Raw genomic sequence first — 18,238 nt, forward strand, 5'->3', positions numbered from 1 at the left:
TGGAGTTATCTTTTTTTCGGGACCCAGGCTAATCTCCCCTTTCCACAGGGGAGGATTAGGGTTAGGGTTGTAGGATTTGCAATTTTAATCAGAGGAGCCTTGACAACTTTCATTGTCTGCTCCAGATTACTCTGGTGTCTCCATATCCTCCCTTCCCTCTGAATAATGAGGAGCCACAGACTGAATCCTATCTTACTGATACTGCTGGACTTTTACGGCTTTATGGAAATTGGCAGTAACTTAGGCTGCTGCCTCTCTTTTCAGAGCAAAATGAAGGTTTCATTGGCATCGGGTTCTCAGCCTGCTCCCCTCAATGACCCAAAGGATCTGGAGAACTTAATGAAATTTTTTATACTGGTGGTGGGAGCAGCAGGTCCAGTCCTGCCTGACCCAAGTGATGCTTGATAGATGGCCCAGAGCAACAGCTGAAAAGAGAGGAGAGAGGAGAGAGGAGAGAGGAGAGAGGAGAGAGGAGAGAGGAGAGAGGAGAGAGGAGAGAGGAGAGGAGAGAGGAGAGAGGAGAGGAGAGGAGAGGAGAGGAGAGGAGAGGAGAGGAGAGGAGAGAGGGGAGGGGAGGGGAGGGGAGGGGAGGGGAGGGGAGGGGAGGGGAGGGGAGGAGAGAAGAGCTCTCATCAGTGGAGTCTGCCTCTCGGACCTCAGCACGGGTTTAAGCTCACCACCTCAGAAAGCCCCAAGGTTTAAAAGGGGAAAAAACCATCATTCTTCAGGACTGGATGATTCCAGAAATTGATTAATTATTATAGAGGATTTGTTTAATTTTTTTTTCCTACAAGAGTAATTTTGTTAGTAGAGGCTGATATATTTTGGCAAACCACTATTTATTTACATGGAATGGAAATGAAATCCCATTCCACTTCTTGAAGTAGAAACAAACAAACCTGGCATTTTTCTGGCCCAGAAATCCCATTCTGGTGAGTTCTGTGACCAAAAAAAATCTTGTCTCTGTCCTTGCATGTCCAGGCTTCCATTGCGAGTTGTGGATGCTCTCACAGGGCAAATCTAGGGGATCAGCTCTTGCTTGTGCAATCAGAAAACCCCATGATCTGCATTAACCAGCAATGACCAGACCTTGGAATGAAGATAATCTTCTTGGTTGAGGAGCTAACACAGTGCCCACTTACCTGACAACAGAAAGAAACTTAATTTTTATTTCAGCTGGGGTGTCTGGGAAGAAAATGTGCTTAGGAGAGTTGCAGAGAGAAGTCTTTTATGTCTCTTATGTTTTTGTAATTAAAAACGGGTTTTTTTTTCTAGCTTCTTTTTTTCCTTCCCCCCCCCCCAAAGAAGATATTTTGTAGTCATATATTGATTTTGACCATGTTTTCACATTATGCTTTAGTGAAGTTTGAGGTGGACTGTCTGGTTATATCCTTGAGGGAAGGAAACAAAGGGGGAGAAATACAGAAAGGCCTGAAAACCCTGACCTTTTCAATCTTCCTGAGGACCTTTTCAATCTGTTTTGACATAATCCCCTTCTGTGAAAACCATCAGAAGCTATGGGATTTCTTCTAATAGGAAAATTAAAGCAGACTTCAGAACTTCAAAAATTCTCGTGACACCAAAGTGACTTGCCACCCTTCAGCCGTCCCTCGTGCCTTGCACAGGCAGGTGAAATGAGTACTTCAGCTTATGTTTAGCAGGTCTGTCCCAAAGATGACAATCGGCAGCCCCAGAAGGAAGCAGCGTGTGTGTGTGTGTGTGTGGGAAAGAGCCTGGCTTGGGGCTCTTGGAGGCAGGACGCATGCAGATGTGCAGCAGGATCCAGCAGCTGAGGACACTCCTGGGTCCTGTTATCTAGGGGGAAAAAACACCCTTTTGCCTTGGGGTGGGTGTGAGGGCACCTGGTGTCCCACATAAGGACCTCCTACTTGCTAGGGAAAATAGCCCTGAATGATTTCTCAGGAGCAGCAGTGATCCAGAAAGGGGGAAAGCACATGCATAAAAGGTTTTCTAAGTAAAAAAAAAAAAAAAAATTCTCCCTCAGTGTTGGTGTATTTATATGGATTGCACACATATGTGCTTATGTTTGGGGTTGGATACTCTCAGCCCAGGGATACCAGAATCTCCGTCCACTGCTGCATGGGAGCTTCTCTGTATTCCCTGAAGTGTCCTGATATGGCTGAAAAGTGCCCTAAGAAGGTGGCATTGTACTTCCTGGGAGAAAAAGCAAAATTTGTACAAGACACTCTTGTAGCTCTGCAAATTGTTTTGGATTAATCTTAGTCATGTCAGTGATCCTGGCAGGGTGATAAGTGACCTTTTTCCAATTTCTCCGGTACTGCTTGATGTAGGACTGATCAGCTTTCAGTCAAAGCTGATGTTTTTATAAATAAATCTGGAAGGAAATTGAGTTTACATTCAGTCTCTTTGGCTATAACGCAGTTTTCATTGATGCAATAAGTTTGCAGAATGAATTTATTCTGAGAGTCTTTATTATATTTGTTAACAAGAGCAGGGCTATTCCACTGGAGTATTTTTAACATAGTATTTTAAACACGGAGATGTTTTAATCTCTTAGTTGCCCTCATTAAACTTAGCAGCTTAAAAAACGTGACTCCATGTGGACGGTTGCAGGCATGAAGAATTTATCATTTGTGCAAAAATAAACCCTACTCAGATCCTTCCTGAATCCACCCTCGTTTTGCCTGTAGCTCTGGGAAAACTACTTCTTCTTTTTACAGATGTCTGCAGCCTCCTGCATTACCCTGTCACTTCCAGAAAATAGGATTTCTCACCTACAGATGGTGAGGAGAGAGGAGGATAGCCGTGAACATTAGGTTGAAATTACTTGTCAAGTTTGATCAATTCATAGAAAGACAAAATCCCTTTTGAAAAGGCACAGTTGATTTTTGAAGATTAGTAGCAGTGTCCTCGCGGCTCCATTGTTTGGGGAAATTATACAAGGGTGCAGTTTATTACCTAAATGAAAGATACATTTGCATGTAGATGGTACATAAATTATTTCATTCTGTTCTGAACGGTGCAATAAACAACCCGTCTTCTATACACACGCGCACACAACTGCGCACATACATTCACCTACCCGGGACTTATCAAACAGGGGGTGGTTCTTTTCTTTGTGTTTTCTTTTTTCCTTTTATTGCCTTGTAAGTATACTATTTGACAAAGCACTAGGGAAGGAGTACATGACTCTATTAAAGATAACAAAGCTCCATTATGACCCGAAACTCAAGAAAGCAGACAAATAAATCTTTCATAATGTGGAATATCTGGTCCCTAGCTCTTCGAGCAAAGAAGGAGGAGTCGATCTCGAAATGAGCGCTAATCTGAATCCTGCTGTTCTTGTGGTGACTTCTTGTTGCAGCAATTTCTTCTTACAATTTAGTCATGTCATGATGCATTAATTACCATCTGTGTGGTTCTGTTTAATGGGAGCATTAAGAGACAATACCTGTTTTGTTCCCTCCTGGAGTAGTATTTATAGGAGACAAGCGTGCGTGTGCCAGAAAGCAGCTCCTGATCTGCTGCATGCTTTATGGTCCACCGATGTAGGCTGTTAACAGGCAGGCAGTTGGCTGTCTCTGACAGGAAAAAAAAAGATGTGTTTCATAAACAATTTGAGCTTCCCGCTCTGATTTTCAGCCTAGTTTCATTTAGAGATGTGGTTTACGCAGCCCTGCACCATGCAATGTCCTCATCATCCCTGAACCACTGGGCAATTTTGCCTGGGCGCGCCAGAGCTGGGGCAGCTCAGCCTCACCACCAGCAGCTGTATTCAAGCCTAGATTTTGGTTCTGCTGCTCACAGATAGGAGCAAGCCCTTCCCTCTACCCCATCTCTCTCCCAGGGTGGTGAGAAGTCCACGTCAGCTGTATTGGGCAGATGGGGAATCGGATGTCCCACGAAAGCAAGTGTCCTGGGCTAACCTGGAGCTACCAGCTGGGTTTCAGGAGGAGAGGTGACCAAGCCAAGGACAGGGAGCTCCCAGCAGTGCCTGCAGCAGAGGACGGGCGACATCATGCATGCGCTCCCGGGGGACAGTGTAGAGCCTGGGAAAGGTCTGCAAGGCTGCAGAAGTGTCCCAGGCATGCGGAAAGGTCCAGCTGGAGCTCTTAGTCCATCTCTTGCACAAGCCACTTGTCTAAGCCTTGGGCTGGAATAAAAAAAAGTGTGGATGCTTCAGCACCCAGCCCCTACAAATTGGGGAAAATCAAAGTACTTTTGTGTAAGAAATATCCTGATCCCCCATCTTGGGCTGTGTGGAAATCCACCTGAAATGTTATGAAAGCCCTCTCTGACCCACTTTGTTTGCTGATCACATGCAAGCAGCCTCAGGAAAAATAAAGCAGCTCTTACTTCTAGTCGTTTTCCCCTTTCTCCATTAACATTTCATTTTCCTAAGATTAAGGAGAAAAAATTGAAGACCCAAACAGCCTGGTGTTTCTGAATACTTTGCAGCAGCAGAAAGAAACAAAATGAAACAGCACCTTAAATTATTGCATTTTCAAAAAGAATCATCATATCATCATATAGACGGTGTGCACCAGGCCCTCATTAGCATCCCAGGCTATTTTTAGCCCCTGTTCTTGCTGCACATGAAATTTAGCTGTATTAAAGGAAGTACCACACTCCCTTCCTCCTAAACATCACTTTGGTCCACAAAAAGCACTCTGACCCTTCCTGCCTCGGGTTTGAAGGCACAACTGCCTTCTCTGCAAACTAGCGACTGCTCTGCAACCACCATTCATGGGGAAGTGGAGGAAAATCACCTGCCAGATCTCTCTCGTCTGTCACCAGCTCTTTTTTTTTTGTCTGCTATGAAGAAACTTGTTAATCCTGAAAGAGGTGGAGTCCTCCTCTTTAGACCTTGTTGAAACAGAGTCTAGGATTGTGTTGGCAGGCCAGAGAAAGAGAGGACAATGGAAATTAAATTATCCATTTGCTGCTGGAGACCGATGTTAACCCACAGCCCAGGATGCTTCTTTGGTAACCTTTTAACCTTTTGTAATTGCCAGCTGGTAAATGAATGAACTCCCCAGGGAATTTTAGCATATGGCTGGAGTGCAAGCACAGGGCACCCTTCACTTCTATCCTGCAGTAGGTTTCACTCTGGTTTTCCTGGGGATTTGAGTCCCTAACAAAGAGCAGCAGTTGATGTGATCAATGTAATGACTTTATTCCTTTCCTCCCAAAGTAGGTGCCTAAGCAGCTGCAATGGTTTACATCCTCAAAGTGCCCTACCTCCACCCTCTACAAGGGAAACTACGGGTGACCTGAGCAGACCCAGGCACTTATCTTCCAGATGCCTAAAATCAGGGGGGACAACATCCATGCTTCATGCCTAAGGGGAGAAGTTGGTTCTTATAGTCCCTTCAAGTCCACTTTTATTTGCACATATGGCAGGGAATTTCAGGTGCCTCCACTCGATCAGATACAGTTTTCTTTCACTGTTTTGCTGAATTATTTAACACAAGCTCGATGTCTCTTGCAGCTAGGTTCCAGACGTATGAGTGGTAATGAGGCAGTAATTTGTATGAGAGACAACAGGTCAGCTGGAGGTACCCTGCTCTGAGAAGAGGGTGGAGGTTGCTCCAATAAACCATGAATATTCATGTTGTACATCTGGTCAGTTTTGATCACTCAGCTCTTTTCAAGGCAATTTCTATCAAGCTTCATGAGCACCTGAAACAGGTTTTGGCAATAAGAAAGCAAAGAAAAAGATTGATGTTAAAAGGAATTGACAGGCAATAGGGTTAGACATCCTGCCCAATTCTGATTGTGCAAATAACCAACCTGAAATTAAAGGATTAATCTGTGAAGGTCCTTGACAATTTATGGGGTAGTGCTAAAATCTATTCCCTGTTAATTGTCCTGAAGAAAAAAATCAACCAAATAAAAAACAACCCCCAAAGCCCGCAAGCAACAAAGAGCAGCCTCATGTTGTTTCCATTTAGTCAAATGACAGAAGGATTAGAAAACACCAAGAACCCCTTTCTTTGTTTCCCCACAGGCTCTGAGGTAGAGACAGGACCGAAAGCGCTGATTCCCTCGTGGATTTTCAAGGTCCCACCACCAAATGCAGGTGTTGCTGAATCCAGCTCACAAGAGTAACTGGGGACAGCCCAAACTGGGAGTACTGGGACCTGTGTTTTGCCTTTGGTGATAGTGACACTTTTCTTTTTGAACTGGTTGTGACTGGAGAAGATTAAAGGTAGGCAATAATGAATTGTAAGACAAGCTTTTGCAGGCAGTGCACTTTAGTAATTGTTCTTTTCTTCCTAATATTTCATTTCTACCCTCTCATGATGCACTACCCTCTTCATAAAAGTAGCCCTTCAACACAAGCAGGTGATACAAGATGAGAATGCCAAATAGGATTTAATGGCGTTTCTCATGGCAGACATTGTGAAATGTTTTACAGATATCAATAGAAGGGTTTATTGCTGCTCTTTCATGTAATACATCATCATAAGGATTTCTAGAAAATTATATACATTGGCTCAGATTAAGAAATTCTCTCTGAGGCATCATTGCATGTTAAAGCAGAGCACTTCATACAATGTAATATATAAGTTGATGTTAAATACTGGGGGGGACAGTGGAATATGAATGCTAACAAATACAAGTATATATGAAAAAATGTATGGAAGAAAGCACTGCCTAGGATTTGTACAGTAATTTCTTACCTATTCCTATGCCACTTTCTTAAGTTCCAACCTGGCATCCCTCTCCTGGATTCAGACAGGTTATCCAGGCTTATCTTTGAGTCTGTGCTTAGTCCTTCCCTGTCCATTGAAATGCTTAAGTATATGCACAGATCTCCTGACTGAAGTCCTAGGAAAAAATTGCTATGCATTGGTCCTTAAATGAAGCAGCTGCTTTAGGAGCTTTGCCTTCATAAGGGGCTCAAGTGGCACAGCCATGTACTGCTCATCCAAAAAAGGAATAGTTCCAGTTTCTCAGAGGATTAATTTTCTAGAGGCATTAGCAGGGTGATACTGCTTGAATTTTAAAAGGAAAAAATGGGCTTTTGAAGGTATTGTCATTGATGCTCACTGATGGACACACCTCAGCATTTTGGAGGTTAAGCTAAGCATTTGAATTAAGGGACCTGAGCTGTAATTAAATCATGGAGTAGTCACGTTCCAGAAACCCCTCTTCTTCTCCATAGTCCTCTGCTGAGCTTCAGGGATGCCCACCTTGCCAGCCCAGCTCCAAGCACTCTTTACTGCACTCCTTGATGCTTCTTTCTCACTAACTGAAACAGGAAGCCTGTCTCACAGTTTCTTGCTGATTTTCTGCCTGCTGCGTGCTTTGCAATGCTCATGCTAGTTTGCCTTAGGGTTAAATGTGTCTATCCTGGGAAATGACACTGTGTTATGACATGTGGCATCTAACACAAGGCTGAAGAGATAGCCAGGATCCCCTAACCCTTTGGGAATATGAAGTCTTGTGCAATTATGTTGACATAACATAGAGGTGGTTTGGGTTCATTTTTTCAGCTAGGCAGTTTTCTCTTTAAAAGAATTAAAGTGAGGACTTTTAAGCACTGCAAAGGGATGGGATTACTACCTGTGGAGGAATCAGGATAGTTTTGTAGGGTGTTTGGGCTGGAGGCAAGGCTGCTTGCCAGGGAAGGAGATTGCTCTGGAGTGGCTTGATGAGGGGACAGCCAGCTCTGCTGCCTTGGGGTTGGTGACCCCATACCCCATGACAGTGTTTGAGCTGGAGCTGCAGCCTGAAGGCTGTGGTCTGAGGGACTGAGGACCATTCTCAGGATCATGTGTCACCATGACCACAATCAAAATCTCCCCCAGATTAAGCAATCTGAATGCAGTCGTCACCACTGGATGAGAAGAGAGCAGTAAGTTATAGGAATTTCAGTGAAAATTCTTCCCAGCATCACCACTGTTATTTCTGCCTTTCCCTAGAGGACCTGAGACCAAACATTTGTGTGACTGAGGAGTCAGGAGGACCTCTTTTAATCACAGCCTTGTGTGGGAGCTGCCAAAAGCAGCCTCTAACTACACAGCCCTTTTCCAACACACTCCAGCTTGACAACAAATAAGTCCCCAAGACAGTTCAGTTAGTGCTTCTCTGATCAGAGACGACTGCCATCGAGTCTTTTAACATGCAATTATACTTTGAAAGGTCACTCTGTGAAAGTGGTGCCGTGAGGCTCCATGTTTATTGACTCCCTTCCCTGGGCAATTTGCTCAGTTTACATGTAATGAATAAATGCTGTTCTTGGCTGCTGCCCAGCCCAACTAGTTTGAAAGCCAAGCTGTTTCAGCTTTCTGTTGGGACATTACCACCAAAACTAAAGGTTTCTCCAGAAAAACCTCTTGACCTGTAGCCTAGGAGTGTCTTTTTCCTGTTACATTTGCATTTGGGCACTTTGCTGTAATCCTCCTTATCAGCATCCCCATTTCTTCTTGTTTTCTGCTGCTGCTGAACTCCACCACTCCTTGTATCTGAATTAGATTTTGGTGCCATTTTGTCCCACTGTCAACTTTCACCTGCAGTGTAGCTCCTAACTTAGCTGTGATGGTTCAGACCTGTCTCTAGAACTGGCTGTTGTGTCTGCTCGAGGCAATCAGGAGAGGAAAATGGGGTTTGTCATGTTAGACAGTATATCAGCCTTCTAGATGGCTGCAATCTGCAGGGTTAATTTAGCTCCAGGATGCGCAGCTGACCCAACATGGGCTGAGCAAGTGACTTAACCTGGTAACGTGGTGGGACTATTATGGCAGGATGGCTTCTGACGCTTGTGCTGGCTCATCTGCAGTTAGATCATGGACCTCACAGCAATGCAGTATGAACGTAACTGCTTTACAGATCTAGGGCTGGAAAGGATTATTCTGATCTAGTGGCTGAATGGTGCAGATGGGGTTTCTGCAGCAAGCCTGCACCTGAGGAGCATCATCAAGTCTGGAGAAGAACTACACTGTACCTAAGCAGAAAAGCAGTCAGGTCAGTCACTGAGGAACTGAGAGCTCAAAGTGTTGCCCATTTGACCTGATGATAGCCATCGAGTCTGAATGGGAAATTTTATGAGTCATGGTAGCGCTTTCACTTAGGTTGCACTTAAATGAAGACTAGTGCATTTTGCAGAAAGAAATCCTGTTTCTCTCTGGATGGGAGGATCTCTCCAGTTAAGGCTTATATTCAAAGACTTCTCAGCATTTGGGTCTTTGCCGTTTGGAGTTTCTCTCATTGTACAGTGATGGGCTCTCCAGGATGGACACCCCTGTGGTGCTTCTGTGCTGGCCTCAGTGGCCTGGAAACCTGCATGGCTGGTGTCTCAGCTCTGGTTCACCCAGGTTTCCAGCTGAGAGAAGAAGAGCAATCAGGAGGCATGGGGGAGATGCGATCCAGCACAGACAGTATGATAAAGTGCTCACCCTCAATACACTGACACATCTCATGCAGAAAGGTTTTTTTCAACGTGACTTCTCAGTGTATACATAACCACCAGTCAACATATGCCAGTCCTGAATAACAGGCTATAGGGCTGGGTGAGTTTGCCATAACCCACAGCCTGGCTGTCAACATCCGTCGGTACAGATGTAAACTGCTGGAGGGCCCAGGTTTAACTCCTGCATTGAAAACCGGTGGAGATTATCGCACACAATCGCTGTACAACAGCAACAACAATTTAGAGGCTGTCAGGAATGCAGCCAGTCCTCCTCAGACCTGGGGCTGTCCCTGTCTTCTGCCAATCCAGCGGAGGAACAGTGTGGACCTTACCCGGAGGAGGCTGGATAAATCTCCTTGGCAGATCTCACACTGGTCACACCATTCAGTGGATATTTATACTCTTTTTTTTCACAGTCTTGGTTAAGTATTTCTTTCCAAAAGCTCTGGAAGTGACAGAGCAGGGGCTGTGATGTGCCAAAGTTCAACCCTCTCTGCCTAACTGGAAATCCTTATCCGAGGACACAAGTCACAAGAAACTGCTGCCCAGAGGCAACAGCAATATATTTCTGCTTCACTCAGGACTCTCCTAGCTATTTTTTTTTTTTTTCAGTTCAGCATTTCTTTGTGTAATCAGGGTAGCCCTGAGACTGTCACTCTTCTGGATATCTTCCACATCTCAATAAGGCAAAAACACAAGCATCACCTGAAGCCCATTTTGAGTAATGATTCCTTTCAGTATCAGCTGCTACTTTAAAAGATGTTATCAGCCCTAAAAGGCCTCACTGCATTATTATTTTATGTTAGTATATTATACTATTATTCATTCATATTACTGTAGTTCCCAGAGACCTTTCTGTGGATCAGGACCCTACTGTGGAAGGTGCGGTAACACCTAGCCATTTTTTATAGCCTACTGTCATTGTCAGAAGCCAGAGAGGAACTCGTATGCTGAAATAGGAGCCATCTGATGGAGATATGAAAGGGCCTGATGTTTCTGTGCAAGATCCTGTTTTAATTCTCAAATCTAAGGGAGGGACTCCCATTGATTTTGGCTGCTGTTGGACTGAACATCTCTAGAACTGGTGGCATCCAGTTCTGTGGTCCAGCCATTGCCACAGTTTGTTAGGAGAGACTCAGACTGCTCCCTGCAGGTCTATCTAGTGCTCCTGCTGTGAAAGGCAGAGGCAAAGACATTGGGATTGCTTTCATTCCTCCCATGCACACACACCGGTGAGCATAGCAGAGCCTCAGTGGAGTCTCGCTGTCTTGTGCCCTAAAACCACCTTGGCCTAAAAGTCAATATTAGTAGGTTTTAGAGAATAGTCTTAAAGTCATCAAAGGCTTCAAGCAAGCTGCCTGACAGCTGTTATCTTCAATAGTTGACATAGGGATTGTAACATGAAGAAAGTGTCTACATAGGTCATGCTTGCAACTCTGCACTCACTCTGAAGAGGCAGGAGATGTAGTGCTTTCCCCTGTCTGCTGGCCAGGCAGTCTGGTCTGAAAAGAAAGATCCTTTCCAGACTTATTTCATACATGATAGTGTTTGCTTTACTTTTTAAAGTGGTTTCCCTTAGCAGAGAAAGGAAGAACATCAGCCCTGAGGAGAAGGACTTGGGGGTATTGATTGATGAGAAGCTCAACATGAGCCGGCAGTGTGCGCTTGCAGCCCAGAAAGCCAACTGTGTCCTGGGCTGCATCAAAAGAGGTGTGACCAGCAGGTCGAGGGAGGTGATTCTCTCCCTCTACTCTGCTCTTGTGAGACCCCACCTGGAGTACTGCATCCAGCTCTGGGGGCCACAGTACAGGAGAGACATGGAGCTGTTGGAGCGAGTCCAGAGGAGGGCCACGAAGCTGATCAGAGGGCTGGAGCACCTCTCCTGTGAGGACAGGCTGAGAGAGCTGGGATTGTTCAGCCTGGAGAAGAGAAGGCTCTGGGGAGATCTAATTGCGGCCTTCCAGTACCTGAAGGGGCCTACAGGAAAACTGGTGAGGGACTGTTTATGAGGGAGTGTAGTGACAGGACAAGGGGTAATGGGTTTAAGCTGAAGGAGGGTTGATTTAGATCAGATGTTAGAAAGAAATTCTTCACTGTGAGGGTGGTGAGGCACTGGAACAGGCTGCCCAGAGAGGTTGTGGATGCCCCCTCCCTGGAAGTGTTCAAGGCCAGGTTGGATGAGGCTTTGGGCAACCTGGTGTAGTGGAGGGTGTCCCTGCCTATGGCAGGGGGGTTGGAACTGGATGATCTTTGAGGTCCCTTCCAGCCCAAACCATTCTATGATCTTGAGTTTCTGTTGTACTCAAGCCAATAGGACCTGACTGGCAGTGAAGTAACTCTTGCTATGCAGACATCCAGTCTGTGGCAATAAGGAAAGCGCTTTTAGGATCACCTGAAAACTCTGCCATGAATCTCACGTTTGCATTTGAATGTTTATTTCTTTGTCTAAAAGCTCTCATTTTTCAGCCTGCACTGCATGGATGTTGAGGCAGTTCATCACTGTTGCCATGAAAGTTCAAAGCCATTTATCTTCAATAAGGTTACTTGATGCAATTTCTAACAGCAAGAACCCCTCAGTCCTGGGGCTTTCTACAAGATTAAGTGATGTATTCAGATAGGCAATGTCTCAGGAGGATTTTCAGTACCTGGAAGATATAAAGCTCATTCTAGTTGAAGGACAGCAGGCTTTGCAATTGGTGTTTCCCATTTGCCTCCCACTAAGGTTTGTTAGGCTCTTTTTTGGAGCCTGGCATCCCTTTGTGAAAGCACTGTGAGGACAGCCATCTTTACAATGAATATTAGTCCTCATCCTTCTCTTGAAGATGATCACTACCTGCTAAACCTTTACACCCATGTTGTGGAGGGGCAGAGGCCAAAGGGGTACAAAAAAGCTATGCATTAGTCTATTGTCTTTGTGGAGAGAGAAAGAATGAGTGATCATAGTCCTAACCAAGGATGTGAGGTATAGGTTTAATCTGATGGTCTGCCAAAGATTTTTTGGGCTGTTTTCAGCAAATACTCTCCAACCTTGGTGAGAGTCATACAAGTGAAAGACAGGAAAACTGTCAGGTGCCAGGGCTTGGAGGAACCACTAGCAGCTGCAGGTAGCTGGGTACTCACTGAAACCAGAGGAGCTGTGGGGCAGGAGAGGGGTTGGGTGTCTGCACTCACTACGCAGCACTGGGGCCATCTGCATGCAGAGCCACAGTGCCAAGGGCCAATCCTCTCATCCACACTGCTCTCAAGATAGGACTCCCAGCAGAGGAGAGACTCTTTTGCCAGGTGGAAGGTACTAATGTGAGGAGACACGTCTCTCCACAGAGCCTCAGGTCCCTGCTGGTTTGCTACTCTCCAGAGGTTTGATCATTTTCCTGGCAGCTCCCGCTGTGACCTCACTCTGAGTGGTTTCCATTGAGTAATATTTTTGTCTGGAGGTTGAGCTCTTCCCTCAGTTATATATGTACACCTCTGGAGCCTGCAGGCTCTGCCTTGTGCTACCCTGCTCTGAAATCCACTCGTTCTCTGCAGGGTCATCTCTGCAGAAGATAAACCATCTTTTTGTGTGAACAGTTCTAGTGATGATATGTGTGGCTGAGTACGATCTTTGTTTTCTGCTCTTTGCCCAGCCGGTGTGAGCATGCAGAGTTAAGTGGATTTAAAAAAAAAAAAAAAAAGGATTAAAAACTTATGCTTGTGTCTGAAGAGTTCAGAAGCTGCAGCTCCTCCACGTGAGAGGGTGTTCCTGATCCAGCTGGAGCAGAAGTGCATCTCTGAGTCTGTTCTGGTGGACTCTTCCCAGGTCAAACTCCTTTTCAAGTGTGTTATGGGCTAGAAAAGCAGATAAATCACCTATACTACAATACTGTCAATCAAGTTACATTCCTCTGATGCCCAAAAGAGAGAGCCATTCAGCAGTATCCAGTAATTTATTGCAAACCATTCATTTTGTTATAACCCTTTCATTGTCCAGAATTTACCATCCCTCCTTTCTTCAGTAACGTACTGGCCAGTATTCATAGAGGATGGTATGAAACAGAGGATGTGATATCGGAGTCCAGTGGGAAGAGGACTACTGCCCTACTTCTCAGCAATCCCTCTGGCTGGCACTTGCACAGCAAGATCCTTTGTCATCTTCAAGATGATGAGACTTGGGATGCTTCAGCTGATTTATAAGGAGTCATGGATATATGATGTGAGCTTAATTCATAATGGGATTGAGCTGAAAGCACTAATGCTGTTTTACTGCAGATCTGACATTAACATTCACACTGTGTCTGACGGATAGTGCAGAAGAACCAAAGTAGGTTTTCTAGTGGGTCTGGTAGCAATCCATCTGGCTCAGCCTGATGAAATTATTGCCGCAATTACCTAATCTAGGCACAAGAAGATCCATCCACACAGATACGTAAAAACTCTAAAAAAAAACCAAACCAAACTATTTTGTCTATGTAAAAAAATAAAACAAAATAAAAAGGGAATACTTCTCTCAGGTAGGTAGGAAAACAGAATTTTGCAACGCCTGCATAACAATTGTGCAAGACCTCATTTTCTCCTGCACCTGGTGAAGGGTACTTCCTTACTTCAAAGAGATGTAAGACTGTGTTATTCACATTTTTGAAGGAATTTGGAGTTACTGGGTGTAATAAATTATAAAGATGAAAAATATTAGAGTATGAAATGTATTCTAGAAGTCCCAATTTCAGCCCAGATTTGGGAAGCCAAGCTACAGCTGCCTTTCAACCATGAGTGGAGCACTATAAAAAGTGCCATATTGTGGGCACTGAAAGAGTGCGTGTAAGCTGAATTTCATGGTTGATCCTACTTGCCAGCATTTTAGGATTTATGTCCCACCATGCAGAATATTTACTTCACCTTTGCTTTATGGGAGTGAAGGGTTGCTTATAGGCTTTGAATTATGACAGAATGTCTTCCATGGAAGAAAGTTCTTAAATATAGCCTTAAACATTTGAGTTTTATGTTGAGATGCTTACGAAGGCTGGATTTAGGCATCCATGTCTCCTTTCTCCCCAAAATGTGTCCTCCTTTTCTGTAATGGGAGTCTTACTGGGCAGATTTTCATCAGTACTTCAACCTATCTGGATTTCTGAAATTCCTGCCAGAGCTGGGGCTTTGCAGCTGTGGAGAGAGCTGAGCACGGAGGTTTCTTGGTTGACTGCAAAGAGCAGCGAGAAGAATTTAAGTAAAGGCACCGGAGAGGCAAAAGCGGGAGGAGGCAAGAAGCACCATGGGCTCTGCAAGCTGGAGGGGGAAGCCCAGGTTGAGAGCTTGAGAGAGGGTTGAGAAGGTTGACCACCAGATGAGGGGGACGACTGGGAAGGAAATGGAAATGCTGAACTTTTGGTGTGATCATGAGAAGGCTCTGGGGGAAGGACACACGGGATGTGAGGAGGTCTGTGTCAGGGAGGTCACATTTCCACTGTGCCTTGTGCCCCATCAAAACCAGAAAACCAGGATTCTGGCAAGGGATGGAGATGTCCATCACAGAGAACTGCTGCTGTCACATGCATCCTGCCAGAAATACATTGGTCCTTTGGCGAGGTCCATGGCCACAAATGCCAAAAATGCATTCTTCATTTCAGTAGATATTTCAAGAACACAAAGTGCCAGCTAGCAAGAGGTAAATAGTCTGGAAGAAGTGAACACCCGAGGAATATCCCTTCCCCTAGAACTGGTTGTGATCAGGCAACAAAAGCAGCATTACATTAGGTTTCTACCACAGCATACAAAGAGCTCAGGAAGTTTAAGCTAGAAGAACTGTTTTTATTGGTATTTTATTGCTTTTACTTTGTTTTAATTCAGCAGCAGAATATTTGCCGGAGGAGCTGGAGAAGCCACTTTCAGTCCACAAAAATGCCAATGATTTATTTATTGCTATCATTTAGGGAAAGGGCAGCAGTTGCTGGTCCTGAATATTTAACATCGCAGGGAAAAAGCAAGCCACTCTGAAGCCTGTGTGTTCCAGTGAAGCGCTGCAAACCAGCATGCCCCTCTGGCCCCCCGAATTCAGAGGTGGGAGAGCTGTGAAGGTATGCCCCAGCGTACTTTTACAAGGACTGAGACGACTTCTTTGGACCTCAGTTTGTGTGATCATGGGCAGCCTGTTGAAGAGGCCCTAGCTCCTCTCTGAGTGGTGACCTGCTATGAAAGCCCAGGTAAGGAGGCGAGGTGCATCTGCAACTCAGAAGGCATTACCTCCATAGCATTCATCTCAGGAAAATTGCAATTCGTTTTACTTCATGCATTGGTTAGAATAATTCCCAGGAGAACAGCAGGTGGGAGAGATTAGCATCAGAGCTTTTCCCTATCCAAAGCTAGCTACAGCAAGATGCCTTTTGAAACACTGAAGAACTGTTCTTGGCTCCCTTCCCCCTTTCCTTGGTTTTCCATAGGAAAAAAAACCAACCTCAATCTCTGCAGATACAAACTGACCCATCCCACCAGATGTTTCTCAAAAAGGCATTCAGGAGCAGCCCGGACACAGCCACACACGGGCAGAAGTGAAAACAGGAAAAGACAATTTCCCATGCTTCTCATGTGTCACACTCACAGTAGAGCCCCCTCCTTCAACATGCCACCTGCTGCAGTGGGATTTCACTGCTGTTATTGGGTATGGAGGAAACATGCCTGATTGCAGGTGGGACTGAGCATCAGGAGACGGCCAGCACCTGCCTCTGACTCTCCCAAGGAGCCAACCAAGGGAGAAGTTCTTAGAGAAGCCTGGTTTTTTTTCTTGTGACTATCACCATCTGTGAAACACCCTTGGCAGAAAAAAAGGGACCATCATCACCCTCTATGTGTATGGAAGAAAAAAAAAATGGGGTTATTTTTAAAGGAGAGTGTTTTAAATCTCATAGCCAATTTGCAAACAGATATTCAGTCTGCATTGTTTTAAATCAATATTTAGCTGCACATGTTGTGAGTCTAAGTGGCACAGAATTCAATAGCAAGAGCAGTACACAACTTAGGACCTTCCTGATACTTTATTTTCTGAAAATCTCTTTCTGAATGCTTAAGGAAATAGCAGCTAAAAAAGTGAATGCCCTCATGGCTGGCTATGGTTATCTCCATGCTGGAGCCAGACCATCTAGCAAGCCTCTCATGGCCTATCATGATACAGGAGTGAGACTTACCCATGCTCACAGTGACCACCCACTAGCTGTCATTCCCGATTTAATGCAGGATGAGGCTTTCCAGGCCCCGGCTCAGAGGAGGTGATGACTTTTTCTTCTGAAGCTTTCATTGTCTGGGTGGTGAACATTGCTTCCTCAGAAGCTGAAGGGAGCTCTGAAACGATGAGCTCTCTGCAGCTTGGTTGTGACCACAGTGTAAGACTTAAATCACTATTGCGAGTATGGAAACCCATCACAGGGAGGTAAGTACGCGGTGTGCAGGGAAGGTGGGAGGGGGGTTAACAGACATCTTCTGGTAGTCTGAGACCTGCTGTGGTTCGGTCCACCTGAGGTCAACTGCACCAGTTTTGCCGAAGTTGCTCTCGAATCAGTGATAAACGAACCTGTTGCAAACCCTGTGCTCTTGTCCCTTAGTGGAAAACTTTACTTTTTACCAGGCAAAGGGGCCTCATTAATACCAGGCAATTAGGCAGACAATGAAGGAAACACATTTGCATAGAATGCTCAGACCAAAGGCTGCTATGAGTCACCCTGGGTGCGCTTTCCAGGAGAAAGCCTTGTTTCCAGTGTTGCTGGAGGGCGACAATAAATTGATTAGCCTCTTTAAAATTTCTCATAAAATTGTATTAACAAAACAGTAAATACATTACACAGAGACCGTAACCACAGAATGTTTACATAATGCCCACTGTGGACGAGTACTAAATACCATAAAAGACCTGAGACCCCCCCAAAAAGTCCGCAAGTTCTGGCTCTCACAAGGCAGCTAGAGCACCATTGTTCCTCCTCCTCCTCTTCCTCTTCTTCCCTCTTCCCCCTCACATTTCATTTTCAGCATTGTGAACTTTGCTGGTGGTTATTGCAATTCCTATTGCTAGGCTTCCGTTGTCGGAAAAGAGCTGAGCCAGGGAAGTGTTCAGCACAAGGCAATCCCCGTCTGAAATGACAGAGTCAACACACTCCAGTACCGACCTGGGGGTCGCCTCCCACTTAAGGCGCCTCTGGTTCCTGTTGAGCTCAAGACGGTAGGTGAAGTTGTCAGCTTGGGTTGGCGTGCCGATCAGCATCATCGTAGCGAAGAACTGGGGGTGGCCTTCATACTTCTCCTGCTTCCTGAGGACCAGCAAAAACTGGTGGCCAAGGCAGGAATGCATGATGATCCAGTCTGTGGGTGCAGGTAGGTGCATGTCCGTGGCCAGGAAGACAATCTCTGCCCCCTGAAGGATGTTGATGCGGTGGGTCTGCCTCAGGTGGGACACCACCACCTCCAAGTGCCCTTCCCACGGGCAGGAGAAGAGTGGGCACGTGCAGGGAACCAGCTGGGGGTCATGCACTGCTTCGTGGTGATGACAGGGAGGAAGGACAGCTTGCTCCACGGATGTCTGCACAGCTGCACAGCGGGTCGGTGCATACTACAAGAAGAGAGAAATTACAAGCGATAGTAGGTGGACCAGGAACCCGTTCAGATACACAAGGTGCAGAACCCCCGCAGACTCCACCTAAAACAGCACTGGTGAGAAAACCAGGCTGAGATCAGGGGCAATCCAGGACTGGATCTGCACAGCAAAAGGAGCTGGCAGTTGCCTTATTCCCCAGGAGAAGAGAGAAACCATATGAGCCATGATAAGTAACTTCAAATGAAAGTGATATATGTGTTTAAAGAGCGATTTCATTAGTTTGAGGGGAA

General features: G+C 45.4%; 1 protein-coding gene across 1 annotated transcript in view; it reads right to left on the reverse strand.

The window, feature by feature from the left end:
• Positions 1-17,207: 17,207 nt before the first annotated feature.
• The window catches only part of SIAH3 (siah E3 ubiquitin protein ligase family member 3), a 48,924-nt gene continuing 47,893 nt past the window's right edge, over positions 17,208-18,238 (reverse strand). The window contains exon 2 of the mRNA XM_054842354.1: positions 17,208-17,963. Coding sequence (XP_054698329.1) covers positions 17,370-17,963 — 594 coding nt within the window. The 3' untranslated portion in view covers positions 17,208-17,369. The remainder of the gene's footprint in view (positions 17,964-18,238) is intronic.

The sequence above is a fragment of the Grus americana genome, chromosome 1, assembly GCF_028858705.1.
Source record: "Grus americana isolate bGruAme1 chromosome 1, bGruAme1.mat, whole genome shotgun sequence".
NCBI classification, from domain to species: Eukaryota; Metazoa; Chordata; class Aves; order Gruiformes; family Gruidae; genus Grus; species Grus americana.